The 21,468-nt window shown below is 52.3% G+C and overlaps 1 protein-coding gene across 1 annotated transcript; it reads right to left on the bottom strand.

Annotated features, from left to right (window-relative positions):
* Positions 1-20,404, bottom strand: SDC4 (syndecan 4). The gene is made up of 5 exons (XM_041732906.1): positions 20,249-20,404; positions 7,944-8,082; positions 6,615-6,661; positions 5,550-5,748; positions 1-2,068 (listed from the first exon to the last, which is right to left on the bottom strand). Exons 1-5 carry the CDS (start codon positions 20,318-20,320, stop codon positions 1,917-1,919), a joined length of 609 nt encoding a protein of 202 aa, XP_041588840.1. The 5' UTR covers positions 20,321-20,404; the 3' UTR covers positions 1-1,916.
* Between the last annotated feature and the right edge of the window lie 1,064 nt (positions 20,405-21,468).

Below are 21,468 nucleotides of genomic sequence, written 5' to 3'. Positions count from 1 at the left end.
TAGAAAGTACCAGGTTTTATTATCTTCTTATTAAAAAAAAAAAAAATTGAGTAACAGACAACAGTGTGAAGTGGCTACAAGAAGAGGTGCTCACTCCCAACATAACCAGAGGGAAAGGACATGGGTGGGGGAGGTGGGGCGGTGCAGAGGACCCAGCCAGCTGGGACCCTGGGTTGTGGTGGTGAAGGGTGCAGAGGGCAAGGGTGACTCCCCTGTACCCCAGCCAGTGGGGTCAGGAGAAGATGCAGACTGCCCAGGCTAAGCCCCCAGGCCTCTACTTTGTGGACAGAGAGAGTCACAGATAACAAGCTCCAGAGCCAGAGCCCCCATCAGCCCTCCCTCATCCCCCCTTTTCCCTGGGAGACAAAGGTCACCCCAGTAAGGCTGGGGCTGGGACCTGTTAAGCCAGTTTAGTTCTCTAGCACTGAGGCTCAACAGGTGGACATGGTCTCCATCTGCGTGTTCCGTATAGCAGCCACGAGCCATTTATGGCAAATGAGCACTTGGTTAGTGTAAATGAGGAATGAATTTATAACTTTATGTGATTTTAATTGATTTGAATAACCATATGTGGCTAGTGGTCACCATAATGGATAGAACAGCTGTCCAATTTTCTCGTAAATTTGGAGAAAACAAACAAAGGAACACCAGCTGGGATCAAAGCAGAAGCTAGAACGAAGGTAGAACTATCTACCCTCAATTATTCCAGCCCAACCAGGAGAAGGCACCAGGAACGGGGAAGGGGGGAGGAGGCAAAAACCCACTCAGCAACACAAAAATCCACTCACTCAACCATCCAGCCAACTTCAAATGGGACATATCACACTATTTCCTGAAAAAATATATTTATCTATTTTTCTAGAACCAAGAAAGAATAACAATATATTACAAGAAAAGAGACACAAATATCCCACCATCCCCTACATTATATTTTGGGAACTGCTAGAAGCCTGGTTCAGCAAAAGCTACTTCTCAGAGGAAGCAGCTTCAGAAAGGGCCAAGGTCATGAGCAGGGGTGTGTTAAGTATAAAAAAAAAAAATGGGGAGGGTATTTAAAGAAAAAGAGGGAAGAGGGCCCTGTCTGAAGCTATAAATAGTAAAAAAAAAAAATTAATAAAAATCATATCTCCGTCTCTTCTCTCATTTTTGAGAAACAAAAATAAAAAACCATTAAATACAAACTTAGCAGGTACTGTGGAAAGTGCAAGAGGAGAACATCTCGGCATCGGCACACTCTTGCCCAGGCAGAGGCTCTGCACCAAGGAATGAACCATTAAGAAAAAATACCCCGCTGAAAGCAGATTTACAAATACTCTGCAAGTCCATTTCAGTATGAACTTTCACTTCTTCTGCCCACCCCCCTCCCCCCAATAAAAAAGGTTGATTTCCCAAAGTCACTTGGAAGAGCCGAGAATGGCTCAAGGTGTACCACAGACTCCTGTAGTGTGGCCACAAGTGCCCTCTGACAGACACATCATCTCAAGGTACAGAAAGGTTCTAGTTCCTTCTCCCAGCTCCTTTTCACAGAAGGGAGGGAAAAGGCCGCTGGGGGGCAGAGCTCCAGCAGGACTCCTGTACCAGCTTCAGAGGGGCCCTGGGGAGGCAGGTTCAGGATAGGCTGTAAGCTGGGCCCACACGTGAAGTGTGAGATTAAGAAATGATCCAATCCCACACCTGCCTTCAGCAAAGCCAAGTGTTAACCCCATTTTTCTGCAGGGACAATCGAGGCCCAGAGAATCAAGAAGAGGCAGGCAGGAACAGAAGATGAGGTCTCATCTGACACTGGAAACATAATTAGAGCTGGAGATGCCGACAGGTCAGTATTAGGTGGCCCTCCCCCGACCCTAACGTCCACCCTGCAAAATCCTTCGGCTTCCCTCCCCGAGGAGGCCTAAGCCAGTACCCAGGCGGGTGCTTCAGGCATAGAACTCGTTGGTGGGGGCTTTTTTGTAGATGGGTTTCTTGCCCAGGTCATAGGTGCCTTCATCCTTCTTCTTCATGCGGTATACCAGCAGCAGGACCAGGAAAATGGCAAAGAGGATGCCCACGCCGCCACCCACGATCAGAGCTGCAGGGGAAGAACAGGGAGAGCTGTGGGTTAGGGCCTTGGGTACGCTGCCGCTTCCCCCACTCCCCAGTCAGCTCTCTTACAACCAGATCTCCCTCCCCTTGCTGTCGCCTGTGCTACGCATGACCTCATTAACCAGACTGGGTTCACCGTAAGTCACTGAAGACCACAGAGCTAGAGTGGCAAAGCCACCACTCCAACCCACCCCCGCTGGAGCCCACAGCCAGGCGCCGGCCCCAGCTTAACACTAACTCACTCAGCCAGGGACTAGCAAACCTGCAGGCTGCAAAAATCCACCTAGACATACTCACAGCACAGCCTTGGCACAGTGCGCTGTCTAGAGGGCTCTGTGTGCACACACACCTACACGGGCCTACGCTTCTATTTGCTTTTTTAAAGATCATATTTATTTATTTGAGAGACAGAGAGAGAGAGTGAGTGAGAAAAAGAACAAGAGCGGGGGTAGGGGGCAGGGGGAGGGGCAGAGGGAGAAGCAGACTCTCCACTGAGCAGGGAGCCCGATGTGGGGCTCGATCCTGAGATCATGACCCGAGCTGAAGGCAGACACTTAACCGACTGAGCCGTCCAGGTGCCCCTGGGCCTACACTCTACAGACATGTATACAAGTTCTCTATGCACGTAGGTGTACACTACCGAACACAGCTTGGACGTGCTAACACTGCCATGCTACTATGTCAGAGACAATTACATACTGTGGTTTACACTCCTACGTTTGCAGCTCGGTGGTTAAGGCCTAGGACCCACTCCCATTACTCATCACTGGCCGTGTGATGAGGCAAGTTCCTTCATCCCTCTCATTGCAAAATGAAAGCAACAGTAACTTTCTCACTCATCTGTCCTAAGGATTAAATAAACCCACGGAAAGTGCTTAGAACAATGCATAGCATGTGCTCAGTACTTGCTAACTGTAAACCTTTGTGGTTTATATCTGTGTCCCTAGCACCCTGAACTGGGCCTGGCACAACAGTTATGTGCTTAATAAATGACACGCACAGTTCAGCTCAGAAAGAAGCACTGCCCAAGGTTACCTGCTTGCGTCAGGCAGAGGTGCACTGCTAACCTCAGGTGAGCAGCTGTTCTGCATTATGCCGGGCCCGCCTGAAGGGCTCATTCCTGTTTGTTGAGGGGGCAGGGATATCTCCCTGAATCCTTGCTGTGGCAGACTGAGTCCCCTAATTCGGTCTTACTAGGGCTAAGAAGATTAATTTTCCATCCCTGCCCACACTCCACATCTATGCACAGAATGGGGGCAGAATGGCACAGAGGAGCCCAGTGAGGTTCTTTCTTGGCTAAAACTCTAAGAAAAAGCAGCCACAAAGTGATCCCAGGAAATACAAAAAATGCACATGGAATGAGGTACCAACTCTGCTACTGTTTTTATCACCTTTCCCTGATACCCCTCCAGCTCCTCTCTCAGGACCTTGGTCTGTGCTGGGACTCTCCACTATGTTAAGGTAAAAGGACAGGTTCACAACTGTGATGAACTGTGCTACAGGTTCAAATGCCAGGGCTACCACCACCTAGTTTGGTGACTTTGCATAAGTGATTTGGCTTCTCTGAGCCTCAGTTTCCTTATCTGTAAGAGTACAGATAACCATATGTGTCTGATAGGGTTGTGGAGACTCAGTGAGGGGGCACATGGATGAGATGCTGCTGGAACAGAGTCCCACCTCAACTAATGCAACAACATTAACTTTCCACATCAAGATCTTATGCATGTATGATTCTCAACCTGAAGATTTAAGAGATGGCCTGGCTTTGGTTCTGTCTCTTGCTACGTGACCCAAGCTGTGGTTTCCCCATTTACAAGACACACTTGCTTGGACTAGATCAGTGGTTTTTAAATTTTTCTTTAAAAGTAGCAGAACCGGGCAGCCCGGGTGGCTCAGTGGTTTAGTGCCGCCTTCAGCCCAGGGCATGATCCTGGGGACCCGAGATCAAGTCCCATGTCGGGCTCCCTGCATGGAACCTGCTTCTCCCTCTGCCTGTGTCTCTGCCTCTCTCTCTCTCCCTGCATCTCTCATGAATAAATAAATAAAAACTTTAAAAAAATAAAAATAAATAAAAGCAGCAGAACCTGGGCACCTGGGTGGCTCAGTGGTTGAGTGTCTGCCTTTGGCTCAGGTTGTGATCCTGGGGTCCTGGGATTGAGTCCCATATCAGGCGCCCCACAGGGAGCCTGCTTCTCCCTCTGCCTATATCTCTGCCTCTCTCTGTGTCTCTCATGAATAAATAAAATCTTTAAAAAAATAAAATAAAATAAAATAAAATAAAATAAAATAAAATAAAATAAAATAAAATAAAATAAAATAAAATAAATACAGTACAACCCTTAGTTGGTGAAAGCAAAGCCTTGTGCTAATCCCACATATACCAGCTAAAAGTGGTTGAAAAAAGATGGGGGATGTTTTACTAAATATTTTGAAGCTTAGGTGACTAAAAGGTCTCTAAGGGCCTCCTGAGTTCCAACAGCATCCCCTACCCTTCCTACATTGCACATAAAGCAGCCAAGGAAAAGTAGAAAGAACACCAAGTACCCCCTCACCAGGCTGGTTCATGCAGATAGACCCTTGGCCTATAAACCCTGGCCAGAAAAGAGTTCCCTCTGACAACCCATCCCCAGCTTTGGAGACCCTGAAGCTGTCAGGGAAGGAGAGAGGGAGTGTCAGTCACCACATCCACTGAAGGCCACACCTGAAGCCCCACCCCAGCACAAGGCTTCCACCATGATAGCACCCACCCCTCCCACCTGCTGCCCCCAGTCAAGAACCTATGGTTCTTGCATCAGGCTAAGCACCAAACCCCTCTCTAGGCCTCACAGTGCCTTCATTTGCCATATGAAGGTTTCTGGTATGCCACCTTAAATGAAAAGTCAATGAAGACTCAATGACAGATTATACCAACAAATCAGAAGAGCGCTTGCCAAAGCTTGCCAGCTTGCCAAATTACTTCAGATTCTAATTTTCATGGAGTTATGACACCAACCCAAGGGGTAGCGTTGTACCCATTTACAGAGGAGGAAACTGAGACTCACCTCCTCAACGGGGGTTGGAAAAAGCTGCTCAGCCAAGGAAGGTCACAAGGCTATCAAGTAATAGAGCAGAGGGAAGGGGAGCCCCAGCCCAATCCAGAGGACTCTCTGGACTTTCAGGGGAAATTGATGTTTAATAATTAACTCCCTAGATACCAACCCCAGGCCTATGCAAATGTTTCAAAAACAACACAGAGGGACTTAAGGCAAGTGACAGACTCACAGGCTGTTCTTCACAAGCCTTGATATGCAATTCTTCCTCTCCCTCCCCCAGTCAGAGCCAGCCCCTAGGGAGGTATAGTCCTTGGGGGCCAGGGCACCCTGCAGAGGGCAGGAAGGGTACCAAGGAGCCCAGTGGGCATCCTGTGTCTGCAGCACTACCTTCCTCTGAGTCCTCTCCCCCTTTGAAGTATCTGGTGAGGACCTTACCTGCCAGAACCTCTGTCCTCTCAAAGATGTTGCCGCCCTGCGCAGTGCTGGACATGGACACCTTGTTAGATACATCCTCATCCCCTTCAAAGGGTGAGATCCTTTTGGGGATGACCTCGTTCTCCTCCAGTTCCTTGGGTTCGGTGGGGACCCAGCTCCCAGGCCCTGCCTTCTCAGGGATATGATTATCTAGAGGCACCTGGATGGGATGGAAAGAAGAGAGATCAACACTCAGCATGGTTTGGGGACAAACCCAGGGCAGGGGATGGAAACATTCAGCCAGGGAGGGAGTCTGCCTTTGCCATCTTGCTGGCTGAACCATGTGGTCCTGGAGCACAAAGCAGCACCAACTTCTCATCAATTATGCCATCAAATGCTTACCCTCAACCTTTCTAATAGACTCCCAAATGGGGAATGAATAATGTGACCGAGGGGGCAGGGAAGCAGGTGTTTCTACTCACGGCTGGTAGTGGGTATTTGAGAATAACCACCCCCGCTGAGGGGGTGGCGGGGGGCAGGGGCAGTCTGGCAAAACTGTAGAAATCGCTGGTCCTTTGTCCCTGGGATTCTATCCCAAGGAGCCAATCAGACATTTGAGTGAAAGATGTTTGCTGTAGTGTTATAATTTTAGAATATCAAAAAATCATATACAACTAACTTTTCCATCAGTAAGGGAAAAGTTGTGAACTATGATTATGTGCCTATAAAAATGAGTAGGAAGCACATTTAATTATGTGAGGAAATAAATTCATATAATAAACTCATGACCACTTTCAAGTGAAAAATGCAGCACAGAAAACTGCATATACAATTTGATACTCATGTTGGGAAATACCTAGAAACGCACAGTAAAGGGGCTGGAAACACCTCTAAGTGTTGACAGTGATTATCCCTGCAGGAAGGATGGCCTAGCCATGACCCACAGCTGTGCCTGCCTCTAAGGAGCCAGGGCCACAAATAAAAGCTTTCCTACAGAGTGAGAGGTCAGACCCTCACTTATGGGTCCCTCTCAACAGGTGTCAAAGAGGAACAAGTAGGGAGAGGCAAAAGCACATAACTACTCACCAGGGGCTGGATTACTTCGGGGAAGGTCTGGCGGTGCTCTGAGTCATCTGGAAGGTCAGAAAGGCTGTGTGAGTGTGAATGAAGTCACGTATCTTTAGATAAAGGACCTCCCCCTTCTTCAGCCATGGCTTGAGGGGGTTGGGGGGAGTCCTTACTTATACCAGCCCTCAAATGCTCACTGTATAGCAAGTGACCATTCCCACCCCAGCTTGAATCACCTCATCTGTCAAATGGAGCCCCAAAGACTGGCCTCCCTGGCTCTTTCACAAGAATGCTGAGCAGGTAGGTAGCTGAGCTGATGCTTTGTCAGCTCCAAACCCCTGCTCTGTAATTACGGATCCAGGGGCCAACAGCATCACCTGGGAGCCGGTGAGAAATACAGAATCTCAGGGCTCACTGAATCAGTGTCTACATTTTCACAAGATCCCCACGGGATTCCTTCAAGAAGACTCTAGACTGTAATACTAAATAGTAGGAATTGCAACATTAAAATATGTCCTGAGGACGCCTGGGTGGCTCTGTGGTTGAGCGTCTGCCTTTGGCTCAGGTCGTGATCCCAGAGTCCTGGGATCAAGTCCCACATCAGGCTGCCCGCAGGGAGCCTGCTTCTCCCTCTGCCTGTGTCTCTGCCTCTCTGTGTTTCTCATGAATAAATAAATAAATAAATAAAATAAATAAATAAATAAGTCCTGAGTGGTTGGTATGTGCCAAGAGAGCTTTAACTCAGTCCAATCCCCAAAAGGCTGATTTTTCTATTTTGCAGATTTAAAAACCCAGGCTTAGAGGTCACAGAGAAGCAGTAGGAACTCAAGCCTATGTGACTCCAAAGCTCAAACTTCCAATCGCCACACCATTCTACACAGAGGAGGGACGCCTCTCAGCAGCTGTGTCTGGCCCAGCAGCCAGGGAGTCACAGATGACCATGAACAGCCCTGGCTCCTGGTCCAGCCCCTGGAAGCCTGGGCACCTTCCCCCACACCTCTGCCCACACATGCTCGCAGACTTTTGAGCCGGTCCCTTTCCTTTGCATAGGAAGAAAACACTAACAGTTCTTTCCAGCACCCCCTCCTCAGGGCCCCCAGCCATGGGCAGACAGGTCCAGGCTGGTGGTGCTCAGTAAACCTAGAGCGACAAGTGAACTCAAAGCAACAAATAACTCGCCCAAGGAGGGTAGTCAGAGCTGGAAAAGGGTTGATAGTTACTTTTGTTTCCTCTTTATTGAGACCGGAGGAGCACTGTAGGAAAGTCCCCATAAAAACCCAAATCTCAAGGCAAGCTCACTACCCTCCAGCCCCATGATCCCAGGCCTACCCACCACATCCTCCATACCCAGATCTCCAGAGCCAGACAGTTCAAAATCATCGGGTTCCTGCCCGGGGCCCCCTACATCCTCATCATCTGGGAGGGCTCCAGAAAAGTATCGGCCTTCTAGGAGGTCTTGGGGGTCGATGACTTCGGTCTCTCGGATCTAGGATGAAAAAAGGAGTCACATCAGCCCCCTCAACAGCACCCTGGTGCTCTACAACAGACTCTGAGACCCAAAAGGCAGTGAAGTGGGGATTCAGTAAGATAAGCTGGGGTGCTGGAAGGTATTCAGGCCAGAACCCAGAGACCTAGGTCCTGCACCCCTCCTGGTCCCTAATTTGCTGTGTGACCTTAGGCAAATCTCTTTCCCATTCTAGGCTAATGAAAAATCATAAAGTCAGTAATAATCAGAACATTAAATATTACTTGGTATCGTTTACGGAGTATTTACTCTGTGTCAGTCCCTGTTCTTAACACCAAAGGCAACAGAGGGAAGTGGGGATTTCCTTCTGACACGAGTAGCAGGTGGAAGAATGAGGATCCAGCACAGAGCTGCCAGACTGCAGAACCACAGGGGCTGGAGGGTATGACACTCCGGGGGTTCTAGGATGCAAATGAAGTCATAGCTGATTGACCAGCAGCAGGGAGAGGGCTGCTGGTCTTGCCCAGAACAGGACACCTTTCCCAGCTGACTCAGACTGGGCTGGGGCGGATAGGGCTGTCTCACCCACACCCCAGGGCAGCCTCAGGCCAGGAGCTGCACAGACCTGGTGACTCACATGGACATAAGCACGCTCTTGTACTCAACTTTCCAGCATCTCCCACAAATCTGTTCTGCAACAGCCCTGGGTAGGGCAAGGCACCAGAGCGGCACAGTTCTTCATGGACCATCCACTCCAGCACCCACAAATGTCCTCAATCCCTACCCCATGGGGACCCAGCCCATCATATCACAGCAAAATCTTAAGCCCATTTCCACCAATAAGCTTTCAAAGGTAAAGTATCAAGATCCAGGGAGGCAAAGACTTTTCCAAGATCCTATATAGTACGTCAGCTACTCTGTTCTCCCCCCCCCCCCCCGCCGCCCCGCCACTGCCTCCCCCAACTGCCCCCCCCAACTCACAGGGGTAGGAAACATTCAGCCTATCACTCTTCCTCTTAGGCTTGGGGCTAAGGCTTCCCAAAGAACAGCAGCCCTGAGCAAAGTTCATCCTCCCCACCCCCCCACATTAACTCAAATGCAAAAGTGCCTACTATTTGCCAAAAGAGTTAGGGTTTCAATGAAGTTCAGTACACACCCTTCCTCTAAACATTCTCCGTTCTTTTCAGAGCCCCTAACTGTAAGAGATAGGGGCTCTGCTTAGAACCACCAGAAGACCAGCTACAAAGGCCAGGGAGGTCCTGTCCTCTCATTTCACAGAATTTGAGATACTCTGGGCCCTGAACAGGCCAGTGACCTGCCTAGGGTCCCATAACTGAGTTAGGCAGCTCAGAGTAGAGAGGCCAGGTGTCTTTTCCTGACTGAGCCCCAGGCTGTCTTTCACCAGGTTGAGACTGCCCCGGACACAGTGGGGGAGCTCAAGAAGGAGTATCTGTTCCTAGGACAAGGTAACTGTCACAGGAGACATCCAGGATCCTCCCGTTACTTCCTCCACTGGCTTCCTTCCTCCACTGGCTTCCGGGGAGAGGCGGGCAGAGCCTGACTGTTGTGCCCTCTTCCACCCCCGCGAGGGCATATGCTGGATTCTCGGAAGGGAGGAAGGTCAGACTAGGGGGAAGGCAGTGGGCACGTAGCCCTCTTCGACCGGATGGGAGAATCTTTACTGAACACTTGCCACACATGGGGGTGGGGAGCCAGAAGGGGTTAAGCCCTGGTTGGGGATGACTTCATGACTCGGGAATCAGGAGCTGCTGAGCTGCTGGTGTTGGAATTCCAGCCCCCGCACACAGCCCCGTGCCTGTGGCTTTGGTTTGGCAGCTCTGGGAGGAAGGCTTCTCAGTGGTGGTTGCGAAACTGTCCCTAGGGCGAGGTCCCTGCGCTCCTACCCCCCAACCCCTGCCACAGATTCCGCCCCCAGGCCCCAAATCTGAAAGAGCAGGACCTCCTGAGCCCTTAGCATGAAGGAGGTCCTCCTGATAGATCTTGTGCAGAAGTAGAACCAGGGCTGCAGGAAGGTTAAGTGGCTTGCCCAGCCACAAGGTCATACTGGCAGAAAGTGGCCACATTGGACCAGAATCCAGGCATGGGTCACCTGAGCCTTTAACCACATATTCATGAACCTCTGCACGGACACACATAGAAGTAGAGTGCCCGATCACCCCAGCTAGGAGGGAGCCTTGGGGAGTGGGGGCCAAATCCAGCCCAGGAGAGAAAAATGGTACTATGGCCACTTTGTCGACCTGGCCAGGGAGACCAGACTGGCTGTGGGAGTCATGGCTCCAAGTCCTCGAGACAGGGGGCTGGGGGGTCCCACCACGGTGGGGTACAGTTTCAGGCTTCAGGCAGAGACCCTCCCCACCAATCCTCACCCTCAGGAGCCCTGGAATGTTGTTTACCCGTCCTTCCTTTCTTTAACTATGTGCAAGTGCTAAGGGGTGTTTCAAAACAACCACGGGATTAGCATGCTGATTGGCTGAGAGTTACCAGCTCCCCTGTTACAATAGCTAAACGGAGGCTAAGAGAGGAGGCAGGTAGGGCAGCCTGGAAACCAAAGCTGAAACCCAGATTTGCTTGCATTTCAGACCTCTTAGGGGTCGCCTGGTGGTCCCTCCCCTTTCCTTTCTAGACCAGGATTCTGGAGAGGATAAACAGCTTGTCTCAGGGCACCAGAGGTCAGTGGCATGGCTAGAAGTAGACCCTGCCAAGCACCTATTCCAGGGTTCTCAAGCATTAGAGGAGCCAATGTACCCTCCCCTCCAGCAAGTCACGGGGCTTGGAAGAAGCTTTGTGCGGTGTGCTCATGCGAGGACACAGGAAAGCAAATCCTTCTTCAACTTAGAAGCACCCTCTCTTCCCCTCTCTGCCCACGACTCTTGGCAAGAAGTAAATTCCCAAGTGGGAACCCTTTAAGATCAGGTCATCAAAAGAGGCCCAAGCTCCATGGGATCATGGGCAAACATCCCTTTGTGTGTCTGAGAGTGGGGGGCATGCCAACAGCCCTCCCTTGCCTCACCCGCTTTGCAGACAAGGCCCATTCAGTCTGGGGTAGATTTGAAGAACCAGGCCACCCAGCAGCCAGACCCAGCTCTGACCAGAGAGGACTCCACCCGGCTCCTGGCTGAGCCTACTCCATCTGTTCTCCACTCATCCCATCCCCGCCCCGGAACTGTGTGTTCATGTGTGCGTGTGCACACACAGGCACCTTCTCTGGGCCCTCAGGTCCCCTTTCTGACAGACCATAACAGAAATCACCAGCTGAATGCATCAGTGTGCCTGGATCCCACAGATCCTGCTTGCCCCAGGGCTGGTGGGCACCTGGGGTTGGTACCTGGTAGTTGAGATGCTGGATGCCTCCCCAGATTATCTACAGAAGAGGGGATAGGTGCTGTCTGTTCTACAGGATCTAACATTTGCCAAGGTATCCGAGGCTACTAAGCCCAACGGTCTCATTTTATAACCCAGCAAACAGATTAAAAGACAAGGGACTTTGCCAAGGTCACCCAAAGCAGTTGGCAGCAGAACTAGACTTAGAACCTAGGTCTCCTGGCTTCAGGCTGGAACTGTCCTCCTTCCCCGCTTCAAGGATTTTGGCTGCAAAACTAAAGGTCTCTGCAAACCTACAGGCCTCAGCTGTCACTCCAGACATATTCCACATTCAGTCCTTACCCTATAGGCATGAAGCTAGGAAAAGGTCACCCACCCTATCCCAAAGTCCTATAGCTTTAGTCACCAAGTAAAGGCATAGGGGCTGGGGTGACTAGCCCAAGCATCCAGTACGTGCCAGACACCGAGCTGGATTCTTCTATGAGTTCATTTTTACTGGCACAACCGTCTTGTAACATGCTCTAGCCATTTTGCAGGAAACTGGCGTGTAGTAATTTACCTAAAGTGACACAACTAGAAAGCAGCGGAGCTGGGTTGTGAACCTAGACCTTTCTCAAGACCATGCCTTAGCCACAACCAGCTTTCTCACTGCCACCCACGCATCCCCTATCCACCCCAACCCCACACTGCCAGGCCAGGCTCCACCAGGGAGCAAACAAAGGTGAAAGTGATATTGCTTAAACAAAAGAACAAAAACTTGGCTGGGGCACCAGGGAGAAGTTCAGGCTTGGTTAAGTGTGAGCTGGTGGGAGGAAAAGAGACTCCCACTCACCCCCAACCCTCCTGCCCTCAGGCTCCTCCCCAGCAGAGGTAGGGTCAGGAACACACTTGCCCTTTCTTTCAGGAGGTGAGAGACCAGAAGGACAACCTCACAACCAAATTCATGGGCATGGGGGCAGCGGGGGAAGGGAGGTGTGGGTTAAGGACAGTGGGCTCAAACTACTAAACCCACCAGACTGGTCCTGACAGGAAATCCCCAGAAGGGGCCTCTGGTACAGTCACTATCTTCCTCCATGACCCTTTCTGAAGGGTCAGATATCCCCCAGAATGAGCAAACCTGGAAGCCACCATCAGAACTCTATACCCAGGCAGAAATGAAGGATCTGCCAGTAGAGTGGTTACCCACAAGCAAAGCATAGCCTGGCCACTTCCTAACTACAAGAGTCAGGGTATGCATCACATCTCGAACCCTCAGTTTTCTTTTGATAACCAGAGCTAGGAGCAACCTACAAGATGATGAGGATTAAGTGCAATGCATTAGTGTGTGCAAGGGACCCAGCATATGGCCTGGTACACAGCAGGTGCTCAATGAGTAGCAGCTATTATTAATGCCCACCTGCCTTCCTTCTGGCCAAAGGGATTAGTGCTCAAAGGGTCAGAGAGACCTGGGAAAAGCTGTAGAAGCAGTTCCATTACTAGAAAGAAGATGATCAGTGGATGGAAGGATGTGCTTCACAAATCTTGAATTAATGCCTATAAAGGGTATTTATTTTGCTTCCTGAGACCAGAGACTTTAACAACCAATCAGCTCCCTTGAAATTGCAAAGGCTCCAGAGACCTGCCCAAGGTCACCAATTTGGAGCACCTGTTCGAAAAGGACAGAGACAGAGGAAACTCAGTTGTATCTTTCCAAAAAGAGCAAATGGCAGTGACCAGAGACACCTGACATTCTACACAAGGACCTGTATCCTCGGGGTATTTCCTGACTTGTTTTGGGGACAAAAAAAAAAAATCCAAAAGTCAAAAAGAAACACACACCCATGCAAAATCTGGTGCTCTGGTACCTGAAGGGTTAAGCCAGGTCTGGGGGTGGGGGTGGGGGTGGGGGTTCGAATGTCAGCTCTGCCCACTCCAGGGTCGGGTTACTCTGAACACAATCACTCAGGAGAGAAGCCAGGCCTGGCACTGCCAGCAGCTAACTTTTCACCAACCCCCCAGGGAAACCCATTCCACAGCAAGGGCTCCAGGATCCTGGGGTGCCAGCTAGGAATGGGGGTGGGGTGGGAGCTTCTGCCGCTCTGGACATCCCCCTGCCAGCAGGTGATGGAGACTTCCTCCCTGGGCCTGCCTGCCCACCTGTAAAAGACGGTTCTCAAAGAGACAAGCCTCCCTCTGTCTCGGGCCTGGTAACCAAGCTGGGCACTGCTCCGATTACCGCTGGAGACAGCCAGGAGGGGGCTGGCTCCCTGAGGGCCGCAGAGACAGAGGTGCATTGAAGCTCGGGCTTGTAATCTAGGCAGCAGATCCCAAGTCCCTGCTGGATCTAAGGGCAGGCCGTAAACAAGCCTCCCGTGTTCTCAAGAGCAGAGCCGATAGCCTTGTCTTGGCTGATTAGATCAGCCCTGGGTGCTGGCTTCCTGCCCCTTCCCAGCCTCCCTCCCACACGTGGGGAAGCCACGGCTCCAGCCCGGGTCAGTCTGTCCCATAGACCTCTCCCAGCCGGTCTTCCCCCGGGGAAGGAGTGTCCCTGCTCCCTGTGACCGGCCACGGGTCATCCCTGCCCCCATGCCCTGAGGTCCGAGTGGTACAGCCAGTCCTGCAGGCCTGGCCGCCACCAGCAGGCTCCACCAAGTCACTGTTTCCACACATACCAGCCTCTCCCTGCCTCCCCTTTCCATTACCCCAGGTGTCACCTGACCAGCCACAGCCTCCTCTACTGTGCCAGAGAAAACTGGGGCAGCGGAGCTCCGGCCCGGCCTGAGGGGGGAGGAGGGACGGGCCAGGGAGAGGAGAGGCAGCTTAAAGGGGGTGCTGAGTAGGAGGGACTGGCCAGAGGGTGAGGGTGGTGAGTAACTGGGAGCCCAGAGGTGGTGACAAGGAGCAGGGATAGGTAGGCGGGATTGTAGAAGGCCAAAGCTGGGAAGAAATGTTGAAATCACACAGTATCTCCTGGGGACTCCAGGAGCCCTCTAGAAAGGATAAAAAGTTCTAAACCCCAAGAAGTGGAACTATCGGTTTACGTTTTCAGCATGCACACAGCTACCACCCCCCTGAAGCCAATATCTGGTCAGGTTAAGAACCCTGTGTAGCTGCTAAGAATAAACTAAGATGGGACCAGCACTTTACGAGTTTGCCAAACACAGACTATGAACCTTGAATGACACAGGTGTTTTACAGAGAATGCACTGGTAGAGTGACTTATTAACTAACTGCGTGTTCCTGGGTGAGCAGCAGAGCTGGGGTGGTGACTCAGGCTTGTCTGGCTGGGAACTTACCCACTTCTAGTCACCCTGCCTCCAGCACACAGGGCCAAAGGGCCTGGCGAGGTGCAGGGACCCGCCTGAAGGTCACCAGTGCATTAATAACTAACCAGTCCAAGAAGTCAGGCTTCCAGTACTTCTAGGGTTAAATCAGGCCCCAACTGTTGACACAGGCCTTCCCCTCCCTCTGTGGGTGCTTTGCACTGAAAATTGGCTTTTCAGACACTGTGTACCTTCCTGTCCACCATCACACCCCCTCTCCAAGGCCAGAGAGCTGCTTGCAATTCACTCAGCCTCCGTAGGACTAGAAACTCTGTCCTCCAACGCAGGAGGGCGACCCTGTTCTGTGTGGTGTCCAGGTGGTACAATACCCTTAGCAAGCCCCCATCACCCTCCGGGACGCAAGCTGCCCAGCAAGGGGTTCCTACAGATCCCAGCAGGAGGGGTGGGGCTGCCGAGAACTGGTTCTTGTTTAAATATAAACCCATCTGATAATTAGCAAACAGTCCACTTCTAAAACAAACAAACAGTAGATTTGAACTCCATCCGCCCCACCCTGGACTCCTCCCTTTCCACCTTGCAGCTGTTGGGGGGAGGGAAGAGAGTGTTCCAGGGGGACTGGGAGTAGGATCTTCAATGGTACAGAACCAGCTGGCATCACTATCACTAAGAATGCAGCCTTCCTCCCAGGCACACACTGGGAACTTTATTGCACGCTTGTCACCTCCTCCCAGCCTCCCCACAGTGCCCAGGAAGCAGAGGCTGGGGGGACTGGGTGACATGCCCACAGCCATGTAGCTAGTTAGAGGTGGACTTCACACCTCTGCAAGTTAGGTCTGCCTAAGTCCCAAACCAATGTTCCACTGCTCTCCAGCCAGTTCCAGGAAGCAAGGAGAGGGCATCAGAAAAATCAGAGACTCCTGGGGTTCAATCATATCTGGACTGTACCAGCTTGACTCTGGGGGTCAGAGCAGGGGCAGCTTCAGTTCAGCTTTAAGGGAAACAAAGCAACACCTGCTCTGCCCAGGCCCAAAGACCAATTCTGAAGACTGGTTGAATTCACACCCTGTCAAAGCCCACCCACAGACAAGGCACTAAGAAGGTCTGACGTCTAGTGCTGGCATTCCCTGTACACCCCCTCAAGGTCCAGGACGCTGAGATACTATCTCTAATAGGCTCTCAGAGGACATGGTAAAACTCTATAGAGCCCATTCCAACACCCCCACCAGAACCATCCTTCGGGCCAAGAGGTTGAAAGGAAATGGGTGACTCAGGCCAGCCACCGCTCTCCTCCAGTGACTCACAGGCCCTGTCCAGCCCCTTCCCCCAATTTTCAATGGTCATTTGGAAATCACACCCACCAATCCAGGAGGCTGAGAACAACTAGAAGCCAAATTCCTCCCTAGAGGGAACTGGGGCGGGAAGCCCAGCCTGGCTCTCCCAGCTCCTCATTCAAGACGGCCCAGCACTCCAAGTCCTTGGAAAAGCCCTCTGTTTCCAGGAGCTGGGGATGGCAGGAGCTGAATGTCTCCACCTCCCTGCACCCCCCCCAACTTGTCCTCTTGTTTAGAATCTTTACCAAAAGGGCCAAGAAAGCTCCCCTCCCCCCCATTGGTGTGTTTTTCAGGGCAGGCAGGATCCATGGAGGGGTTTAGTTCAAGGTGGGCTTATTATAGAGTTGGGGACACTGAGTCCCAGAGATAGGGTACATTTACTCAAGGTCACCCTACAGGTCAAAAGCAGAACTCAAAGTAACTGCCTTCAAAACCAGCCCATTTCCTCATCTGGAATGTCCTCTCAGGGTGCTCAAAGCAGACACCTTGTATTATCAGAGAGACCTAGTGCTGACCTTGGCAAGCCACTATCTTCCTCTGAGCATCAGTTTCCTGTAAAAATGTAGATAATAGGGACGCCTGGGTGGCTCAGCGGTTGAGCACCTGCCTTGGGCTCAGGGTGTGATCCCAGGATTCTGGGATCGATAATCAAGTCGGCATCAGGCTCCCTTCGAGGAGCCTGCTTCTCCCTCTGCCTCTGCCTCTATGTCTCTGCCTCTCTCTGCGTCTCTCAGGAATAAATAAATAAAATCTTTAAAAAATAAACACGTAGAAAATAAAATCTACTTCACAGTATCCTTGGAAGACGTTCATATTAGTGATAATAATCTCAACGCACCTTTTAGAATGAAGCTACATGCACGAGTTTATTCATTCGTACAAACATTTCCTGAGGACTAACTGAGGAACCAGTATTTCACTGAAGATGAATAGAGCAGAAATTCCCCCCTCCCCTGCCCCAGGGGATGTGTGTGGGTGGAAGTGGTATGTGTGGTCGGGTTGGGGGATGGGGAGTGGGCATACGACTCAGATTTTGGTGGGATATATTTACTAATTCTCTCACAAACTAAGTCTCTTCAAGGGAGGCAATGCCTTAGATGTCCGGGGTTTCTACAATCCCTTCCAAAGAATAGGTATTTATTCATAGAATACTTGAGCCCAGAAGGGCGCTCAAGGTCATTTGTTTCAAACCGCATTTTACAGATGGGGTAATGTCAACCCCACAGAACCCTCTAAACCACGGCCCCAAATATCCTCCGTGGTGGTTCTCTGTGGCTTCTAAGAATTCCAAAGAGCTCTCACTGGCCACTCAAGGGTCCCAGACCCCCTATGCTCCTGCCCTATCCAACCTCAGTGCAATCAAGGAAAGAATTCTCAAGGAGACCAGAAACCTCTCTAAGCTAAAGTACACCTCCCCAGAACCCACGGGGCCTGGTGCCACATCAGGAGGCTGTGCCCCTGGGCGGCAACACTTCTGGGGGGGTCCAGCTCCCAAAACAAGGCTGTCTTTAATTGGCTAGGGAAGGAGTGGCAGGAAGGCAGTCAGGTAGACAGGAAGAACTGGTTTGGGATAGCAAGCCCTGCCAGGGAAGAGACTGGTTGCTCAGACTGGGTTCCCTTCCCAAAACTTGTGGCACCAAGCCCTCGTGGTGGGGATAGGATACCACCCAAGGAGAAGGCAGGCCTTTGGCTTACACCCAAAACTTGGGGAAGGGCCTCACTAGCACTCCTGGAGGTGGACCCTCAGCTCCTTCATCTGGAAAGTGGGTATGATATAATCCCCACATGCTGGGCTTTCTGTGAGGATAAGACGCACCAGACCGGGCACCAGACCCGGCATGTGGAAAGCACCCCACAAATCATAACTGCCATTAGCTAATCCCTTCTCCAGTGGGCCTGTTTCCTCCACCTGTAAAAATCTACCCAGCTATGACTAGGCCTGATTTTTCTGGCCACAATCCTGGCAGTAAGGGGACAGGGGAGGCAAAAGGGGAAGCCCTGTAACCCAATTCGAGGTGGAAGGTCTGTGACATTCCTCAGGAAGGGGAGTGCTGAGGTCAGGATGAGGGAGACCGATACCTCTCTCCGGAAGCAGCTGCTCAAGGGCCAGCTTCTCCCTAGCTGATGATGGGTCACCATGTGTAGGGCTGACACAGCTGCCCTCCCCCAAACCATATCCTTCCGACTGCCCCCAGGACACAGCTGTCTGTTCCTCACCCTGAAGCACCTGCAGACTCAGCAGCCCCTCACCCGGGACTGCCATGTGACTGCCCATGCCTGGGGCTTTCTATTTCCCCCCAGGCTACCCACAGGAGCCAACACGCATTCCTTTGGATGTCTCCCCAGCTGCTTGACTCCAACACATCTCTCAGGGTCTAGTTTAGAGCACTGCACCAGGGAGCAGCGGGTGTGAGCTGGAGTCCTGGCTCAGACATTAACTTTTCCATAAGGTTGCCCATAGTTTGGGGAAGTCGTCACCTCACCCTGGGCCCGTTTCCTTCCACCCCAGAATTTCTTGAGGCTGGCCAGCCCCAAATCTCAACAGATTCTAAACTCTTGAGTTACCTGAGGATGGGACACAAGGGCAGCCCCTCAGAAAGCATCAGACCACAGCTTATCATAAGAGCAGGAACTTATCATAAGAGCAGGAACCATAAGAGCCTGGCTGGCTAAAGTTGAATGCCTCAGCCCCATATTAAGCTGTGTGGCCTTGGATAAATTAGCTAACCTCCTCAACCTCAGGACCAATTTAAGGTAAACAGCCGGGCTGTCAGAATTAAAGCTAGTTGATAGGCCATTAGTTAGAACAGCCATTAGAAAGCTATCAGAACAGGGATCCCTGGGTGGCGCAGCGGTTTGGAGCCTGCCTTTGGCCCAGGGCGCGATCCTGGAGACCCGGGATCGAATCCCACATCAGGCATCAGGCTCCCGGTGCATGGAGCCTGCTTCTCCCTCCGCCTGTGTCTCTGCCTTTCTCTCTCTCTCTGTGACTATCATAAATAAATAAGAAATTAAAAAAAAAAATTAAGAAAGCTATCAGAACACCATAAGGCACACCATAATGTTTGCTATCATCACTGCTTGCTTTCAATTGTGCTGGCAGGTTATTCTCGGGGTCTCATGCATTCTTCAACAGAAGCCAGCCAGGCTTCCTCCAAGCAAAAGGAATCCACAATGATAAAACTCCACAGACTTCCTCTGTCTAAAAGGGGGGGGGGGGGGCTTAAGGCATGAAGGGGGCTCGGGGCTGGGGTTCTTGGGGGGACAGATAGCCTCTCCCATCAATTCCTGCTCCCCCAACTTCCCAGATGGGGAAGCCACCCTCCTCCCCCGCTGGTCGCTGGGATGAATGGAGCTTCTGGTGGCCTAGGGCTTTGTAAACTAGGACAGAGACCAGCGGGCGAGTGAGAAGAGCTTCTCGGTGCTCACTGTAGCCTTCCCTCCCCCAACCCCCTTTACTCCACCCCAGGTGGATACTCCGATTTCCCGAGCGAGCGCAGTTCAGCAGAAATAAACAGAATTCTCGCAGAAAGCAGAGGTTCAACTCTTGGTGAAACGCCGGGCCCAGACCATCCCTCCCCGTCCGCCCTAGAAGGATCAGAGTCTCAACTTTGGGGGGACCCCAAAGAAGCCCTGGTCATCTCCTGCTGCGCTCGCCCAGCCCGTGTGCAGATGGGGAAACTGACACTCAGAAGGGGGGCAGGGCCTTGCCCGGTCACCAGCCTGGGGTAGGGCTGGGGCCGGACCTGTGGTCAGGGCTCAGCTCCTCACTCCCCGTGTGTGAAACAGGCCCCGCACAAGCGTCCCCCTCCCCCTTCCGAGCACACGCCAGCCCCCCCCCCCCGTCCCCAGGCCCCGTCGGATTCCAGAGCAGCCGCTCGGGCGCTCACGGACGGCGAGCAGGGGGGTCCGCGACTCAGAGCCTGCCCCGGGGTCACCAGGGAAGGGCGCGAGTGTGGGGGGAGAAGAGGTGACACCGGCTTAGTCACGTCCGAGCCCGGAGCGCGCGGCGGGGCCGAGGCCAGGGGAGGCGGGAAGAGCAACAGGCTGGGGCGCACGTTCGCGCGGGGGAGCCGCCCCGGCCCGGAGCCTCCCCGTCACCCCGGAGCCAAGTTTCCAGCAAAGTTTCCCCAGCCCCGGCGTCTAGTTGGGGGCGGCGCGGCCCCCTGAGCGCCACCCCCCATCTCAGGCCCCCAGGAACAAAGGAGGCAGCGGGCCGCCCCCCTCCCCCCGGGATGCCCCGGCACCTACCGATTCCGCGGTGGCGGCGGGGGAGCCCACGACCAGCAGCAGCAGCAGCGCGAGCAGGCGGGCGGAGGCCATGGCACCGCGGTCCGCAGAGGGCGCGCAGGCGAGTGGCCCCGGCGGGCGTGCGGCCCCTCTTATAGGCGGTGACCGGCCCCGCCCCGGCCCCGCCCCGCCCCGCCGCCGCGCCCCGCCCGGAATTCCCCCGCGAAAGCTGGGCCTCGGGGCGCTCCGGCCGCCCACGCGGCTGGAAACCCCGAGGGACCCGCCCCGCGCGCACCCGCCCGCTCCAGATCCACCCCGAGTCCTGTCCCATTTACTCTTTGGATGTCCTCCCAGGCAGGCCCCCGGGGATCACTGCGTCTAACCTCGTTTTATACCTGGGGAAACTGAGGCCACGGACTCGCCCAGGGTCTTCCCTGGAGGCCGGCGCTCCCCAAACCCGCTACACTCCGCCCCCCCCCCCCCCCCCAGGGTACGGAGCACATTCCAAAGGGGACGTGAACGTGCATAGGCTTGAGGGGTCAGCAAACTTTTCCTGTAAAGAGCTAAATAGCTCAATCTTTGCAGGCCATTCGGTGTCTTGTCATACTCCAGCTTGGCAGCTCGAAAGCAGCCACAAATACTTAAAAGAAAGAACGCGGCTGTGTTCTAATGAAACACTATTTATGGAACACTGAAATTTGTATTTCGTATAATTTTTAGGTGTCACGAAATATCATCCTTGTTTTGATTTTCTCCCTATTTAAAAATGTGCAAGCCATTTTTTAGCAGCAGGCTGAACAAAAACCAAGGGTACCCCATCAGGGTAGACTTTTTGGTCTTACGATGGCTGACTTCTGTTTTAAGGGATTTCTTTTTCCAGATTTTGAACTTCAGAAAAAGTTCCGTCTCTCAGAACTAGTCTGCGAGTCTATCCCAGATCTGCTTCCACCCTTTGCAAAAGAAAGTTGGGTTGGCCTTACCACTACACCACCGCCACCCCCACCCCCAAGCTGTAGGGAAGGGTTGGAGGTGGAAATCCTCTGGGGGTCTCCAGGTACAGATACTGTTAGAATGACTAGGAGGAAGCATCATATCACAATTAATCAAAGTACCAAAGGTGACTAGACTGGTCTCTCACCCTGATTGATTTCTTTTTTTTTCCCCCCTGATTGATTTCTGTGTGTATCCTTCTAAGGGCAGAGGTTCAGCTTCATAACCAGGGTATTTTGGCCTCTGTTGGC

Source organism: Vulpes lagopus, chromosome 18, assembly GCF_018345385.1.
Source record: "Vulpes lagopus strain Blue_001 chromosome 18, ASM1834538v1, whole genome shotgun sequence".
Lineage (NCBI taxonomy): Eukaryota > Metazoa > Chordata > Mammalia > Carnivora > Canidae > Vulpes > Vulpes lagopus.
This window is presented reverse-complemented; position numbering and strand designations above follow the sequence as displayed.